This window comes from Microtus oregoni, unplaced genomic scaffold (genome assembly GCF_018167655.1).
Source record: "Microtus oregoni isolate MIOR12 unplaced genomic scaffold, Mior012 000037F_ref0000500, whole genome shotgun sequence".
In the NCBI taxonomy this organism is placed as follows: domain Eukaryota; kingdom Metazoa; phylum Chordata; class Mammalia; order Rodentia; family Cricetidae; genus Microtus; species Microtus oregoni.
In genome coordinates this window covers 19,326,641-19,332,640 of record NW_024543096.1, presented here as the reverse complement: position 1 = coordinate 19,332,640, position 6,000 = coordinate 19,326,641, and the positions used below count along the sequence as shown (strand labels likewise).

At 41.5% G+C, this 6,000-nt stretch overlaps 1 protein-coding gene across 2 annotated transcripts in view; it reads left to right on the top strand.

Moving 5' to 3' along the window:
* The first annotated feature begins 1,798 nt into the window (after nt 1-1,798).
* The window catches only part of Slc38a11 (solute carrier family 38 member 11), a 44,039-nt gene continuing 39,837 nt past the window's right edge, over nt 1,799-6,000 (top strand). The window contains exons 1-3 of one of the 2 annotated variants that reach the window (XM_041631649.1): nt 1,799-1,837; nt 2,243-2,363; nt 4,440-4,514. In XM_041631649.1, the coding sequence (XP_041487583.1) occupies nt 1,799-1,837; nt 2,243-2,363; nt 4,440-4,514 (235 nt within the window). Of the gene's footprint in view, nt 1,838-2,242; nt 2,364-4,439; nt 4,515-6,000 lie in introns of those variants that run through there. The other variant, XM_041631650.1, reaches the window with a different exon arrangement.

Here is a 6,000-nt window from a genome sequence, read left to right as displayed (position 1 = left end):
CCCAGGGTCGTGGGTTCGAGCCCCACGTTGGGCGCCATATGAAGTAATAAGGGCAGCGGGGCTGCGTTCCCAGCACCCCGGCCGCCTGCTCGGCTAGCTTATGCCCCGAAATAACAACACACAAACTGTATTCATTTAATCACTGCTTGGCCCATTCTTTCTAGGCTAATTCTCACATATTAATTTAGCCCATTTCTAATCATCTGTGTATGGCACCCCAAGGTACGCTTACCGGGGAGATTCTAGCCTAGTCCATCCTGGGTCGGAGCTTCATCGCGTGTGTCTGCCAGGGAGCAGGGCATGGCGTCTCCGAGTTCGGAGCTTGCTTGCCAAATTTATAGGCAGACATTAGCCCGAGGCGAACACGCCCCTTAAGGGGCGGGACTTATCCCTACAGATGGGGAACACTATTGGTCACTTCTTGAGTTGGGTGGCTCCAGGGCTGTTGTGAGGAGGAAGGGATAGGGGGTCAATGGGGTTTCTGCTGTAGTATTAAGTGTTCATTTCTATAAACCAAAGAGCAAGAACCAATATTAAAACTTCTTCAGTCGATGGTTCAGAGTAGTGGGGGGTATTTATATAACTAGATTTTCCAAAGTTTTCTCTCTTTTTCTTTTCATGTTGTGTACACACGTGTGTGCGGATGACTGTATGTGCATGTCTGGAGACCCAGGGCAGAGGAGGAGCTTTCCACGGATCTCCACTTCTTTCACTGGAGTGGCATCTCTTAACGTAACCCAAAGAGTTCCCATCAGCAAGTTTAGCTGTCCAGCTTGCCCTGGGAATCCTGTCTCCACCACACCGGCTTGGCAGTCAAGGAGTCCTGAGGATCCAAACTCCAGCCTTTCATGCTTTTATGCAAAGGGCTTTAGCCACCGACCTACCTCCCCACTCTCATTTTTCCCTATTTAAAAAAAAAAAAATTTTAAAGCCCCCCCCCTTGATTTTAAACGTTCACGAAAAAAAAAATTGGTTAGCATCTGTGTATTATTATTATTGCCCCAAAGTTCATTCGCCATCACATATCTCCAGACCTGTTTCATCTGCTTAACTCGAAAGGATAGATGACCATTTAAGACTCTTCCTAGCTCAAATATTCTAGGTTCCTTCCCTTCCCCCTGTTTACCCTTTCCTTTTAAAAGCTCCATTGCCTGCACCCAGTATCGATCTATCATGCCTTTCCCTTTATGTCTCCTCTTCCGAAAAGTAACCAGGGTGCATTTAACTAGGGCATGCAAAGTAAACAAGCTTGCTAAAATCCTAGAACTGTGCTTTATTTCGTGTTGTGTTTTCTGTTTATTCTTTCTTTCAATTTCCACTTAACATAAAAGTCCTAAAATTTCACCGTTCTGTTCCATCCAAATGAAGTGTAAGGGGAGCGACGCTGGGGAGAAAAGTCACTCTGTGGAGCAAGTTGCTTCTGAGTTCTTAGCTGGCTTCAGCCTCTAGGATAGGAGCCAGCAACTGAGTTAGGAACAGAAGAAGCAAGCTAGGGCGCCGTGGGAGGAACAGGTTGTACTTTCGCAGTTTCAGGGAGAGATACCTGTGTGATCTGAGTGAGGGGAGACCGGGCTGCAAGTTGGAAAAATCCTAGAGCATCCACAGCAGCAGCGGCCAGCGGCCAGAGGGAGAACCCGCCCCGGTGAAGGCGGAGACCTCTGAACTGCAGCCAGTCCAGGATACCGAGACCCGCGGAACCGGCTCCCTCTCTGGCGACCTTGACTGCAGGCAAAAACGGCAGGGGAGCCTGGCCAGGTGGGAGCCGGCTTCCCAGCCCAAAACCTTCCCTTGTGCAGATATGAGCTACCAGCGTCCAGAGCTGAGCGACCGGCGGCAGGTAAAAGTGGCAACAGGGGCAGGAGCTGAACACTTCCCGTCCACTTTCAGGCTGGGGTCTTGGTTTGGCAAAAAAGGAGGAGGGGGCTTTATCTGATTTAATCTGACCTACATCTTCTGAATAAACACTTTTCTATAACTTTTTAAATTTCATGAACAGACCCCATACTCTGGAATTAGCTCAAAACAGTTGGGCAGCGGCAATGTGAAGACTTAGGGATAAAGTTTGTATAGTTCTTTCGGATGCCTAGCCTTTCCTGTTTTCCCTTGTTATCATATTATTAACGCTATAGGAATTACTTGATGTCATTAACTATGTTTGAATCATGCATTGCTTATTTATAATCTGACATTATGCACTTTCAAACTAGTGAATGGTTAATCATTCTTTCATCTATTAAAATAGAGAGAAACACACCTGAGTGACAGAGAAAGCCTGGTCTCTGGCCATGAGCATCAAAGGAAATCCTGTCATTCTGCCGCTGTGTTCAATGTGGTCAATTCTGTCATAGGATCCGGGATAATAGGTAAGCCATCTGTGCCTGCTGGGTTCTATTTGTTAAGTTTTTTTTTAAAGGGGGGGGGGGATAAAACTGTTAATATTCTGCTAGCATTTGCTGGTTGTTTTTAAAGAAAAAAAAATCTTAATTAGATGACTGTGTTTTGCTCCACAGTAGATAGTGTCCTGGGGAGGAGAAGGGGGAGTGCCCAGGGGACAGAGGAAATAGGCTTTTCATAGATGGCCTGGTCAGTTATCATTCCATCTAATGCATTTGTTCTTTTTTTCTCAAGTAGACTCCATTACTTAAATCCCATTAGTCCCAGGAGGGAATTCCCGATTTTTGTACGCATAGCAGGCACAAAAGTTTAATACGAGACTTTAACAATCAGTCCTATGAAATATTAAACTACATTATTTCTGGGCCTACCTACAGGATGCTAAACTTAAACCGTGAACGTATGAAATATTAGTTTTGAGCATCTAGTCACAATGACAGTTCATTTACAATGATCAGGAAAGAATAGTCCATGTTTTTCCAATCAATCAGAAGCAAGGGAAAGCCTCTTTAAAGAGTAAAAACTAGCCGGGCAGTGGAGGCGCACGCCTTTAATCCCAGCACTCGGGAGGCAGAGGCAGGCGGATCTCTGTGAGTTCGAGACCAGCCTGGTCTACAGAGCTAGTTCCAGGACAGGCTCCAAAGCCACAGAGAAACTCTGTCTCGAAAAACAAACAAACAACAACAACAACAAAAAGATAAAGAGTAAAAACTTTGAAAGGGTTTTGCGCTACAGTGAGAGAAATGGTATTTTCCAGCATCTATTGTTTGTTGTAGTTGGAAAACATTCCATTTCCAAAGAGGCAGGAAAAATAAAGTCCTGTCAACTGCATTGCTCACCAAATATGCAACTTTCTGCAACAACATTTTTCATGTTGTTATCTGCTTAAAACTGTTGTTTATCATATGAGTTGTTTTTCTTTTCTTGATTTCATTATTTATTTATTATTTTATGTGCATGTGTGAGTGTTTCGCCTGCAAACACATATACCACATGCATACCCGGTACCCACAGAGGTCAGAAGGGGCTGCCGGACTCCCTGGAACTGAATTTAAGGATGGTAGTATGCCACTATGTGGGTACTGGGAAATGGGTATTTGGCAGGAGCAATAAGTATTCTTAACTGCTGGGCCATCTCTCTAGCCCCTGAGTTAATTTCTTATTTTTTCACAAGTTTATGTGCTTTCTGGCTTTACATTAATCCATATATACATATTTTTTAAATGAACAATAAATTGGAGACTTCTGGGTGAAACAGAAGTAAGCAGAGTTAAAGCTTGCTTAAAAATCTGTGTCCATGTTTCATGGAGCATAGACAGATCAACCTTCAGAAGTCTGGAATTTATTCCTGGTACAAATACTTTTCAGGTACATGTAGGTCAGTGATACAATAATGTTCCACTTCACTGCACTCGGCAGCTTTATTTTAAAGAGAAAACTTTTCTAAAAAGAAATATTCTAAAGAAAAATGTTTAAATTATTCCATTTGAATATTTTGTCATCTATAATCTAAAATTATCCACATCCACAAAGTCATAAAAAATATTCTCATGAACCCCATTTAGCTTGAGAAAAAGTAATTCTGCATGCCTGTGCTCCCTGCATTCCCTCATTTCCTAGTTGACTCCCCCATTTTTGGCTCCATGATCAGTCTCCCCTAAGATCTCACAACCATTCCCCGCTGCTTCCCACAGCAGCGTGTCAGGCAGGGCTTGGGGTCTTTGTTCTTCCTGGAATCTAGGGCACTAACCATCACACTGAAATAAGTATTGCTTGAGCTGAAATTGATTTTTGATTTGCAGCTTTTGAATTCTTCTTCATTCATCTCATGTGCTTGCTCTCCTGACGTGTCATTAATTTAACGGCATTCCGTTCTGGAATAAGTGCTAATATGCTAATATTTGATTTAGGACTATCTTGTCTTAGGTTACAACTTTTAATCATGGATATACAGAATTTATTTTACTACCTATATATGAATTGTGAGAGATTTTTGCATTTATATATGTCATTTTAATGGGTTGGGGCATTATATGTTTTTCCAGGATTGCCATATTCAATGAATCAAGCTGGATTTCCCTTGGGAATACTGCTTTTATTCTGGGTCTCATATATTACAGGTAAATAGCACACGGCTGCATATCCCTGCAGTATAAATTGTTCAATGACTTCTTCACCTACACAAACATGCCCTGCAATTGGATCTCCCAGTTAATTAAGAAGTCCATCAAAGGATCCTGAGGAATTCAAGCATCACATTTGAGGGGATTTGCTTTTCTTCCTAATCTCTTAAACAGATTAGTGAAAGTAGCATGTTCTATCACCAAGCCTAAACCTGGGCATGTGCCTTTTCCACTTCATACACAAAGTGGTGGCTGAGAAAGTCACTTCCAAGGCCAGTGCTGGCTGAGAAAACATTGCTCCATGATGCACACAACGGGGTTGGGCTGACAGGTACATGCAGAACAGCCTCTCCATTCCAGACCTGAGAGACGCATAATCTATGCTTATGAATATAAGTATCTTTTAAAAGCCTTTCCATTTTTTAATTGCCTGCTCCCCAGTTGGTGCTGGCAAATATTTAATTTCCACCCAGTATATTACCATAGCTTTAGTGCATGGTGAACACATGATTATAAACCAGCAGGCAGAGAAAAGTAAACATCTCACCTGTGTATTGGAAGAAGACGAATGGTTAGTAAACCCGCATCATATTACATGTAAATAAACCACACTGCAAATAGCATGTTCAATTGCTGGTGTACCCATGATGTACAGTCGCTCCAAAGTCCTGCATTGCAAGCTCACTATCAGTAGGAACGATTAACCCATTCATTTACTAACATCATCTGCATCTTTGAATAATTTTGATAAATAAAAGATCCCCTCACAAAAGTCAAACAATTTATATTTTAAGATTCATTTTCTTTTTTATGCTTTAAGAGCAAAATCTACAAATACAGTATGTTAATTTTTTCTTGCCTAACACTACAATTTTTTTTAATGGAATCAGACTTCTTTACAAATTATGGGAGTCCTACAGATCTATTGTTCAACATTGTAATTAAAATCTTAAACTATGGAGTTAGGTTGGAATTTAAATCCTGGGTCCTTAACCCTATGGTCCTTATTACCCATTCAAACCAGTGGAAATTACTTGGTAACACTATATTTAAACAGTAGCTTCTCTGTAACAGTTCTGGCTGTCTTGGAACTCATTTTGTAGACTGGGCTGGCCTTGAATTCATGGAGCTCCCCCTACTTCTGCCTTCCACGTGCTGGGATTAAAGGTGTGTGCTACCACCACCTGGGGAAAATTATTCTTATTTATATAATTACTGTATATTTATGTCTTCAGCTTTAATCCTAAAATTTGAAATGAAATAACTACAATGTAAATATTTTTTAAATAATCCATAGAATGCACTCTTAACCATAATAGCTTTAAGATTAAGTCACTGATTTTATTTTATTCCAAACCAAGTGCTCTGAGTCTTATATATTCATTAACCTAAAGTCCTCACCATGGTGTTTACAGATTGAGCACCTATGTTATATCACCTACGGTGGAGTCACATCCCCGTAAACGTGGCTACGTCTTTGGGA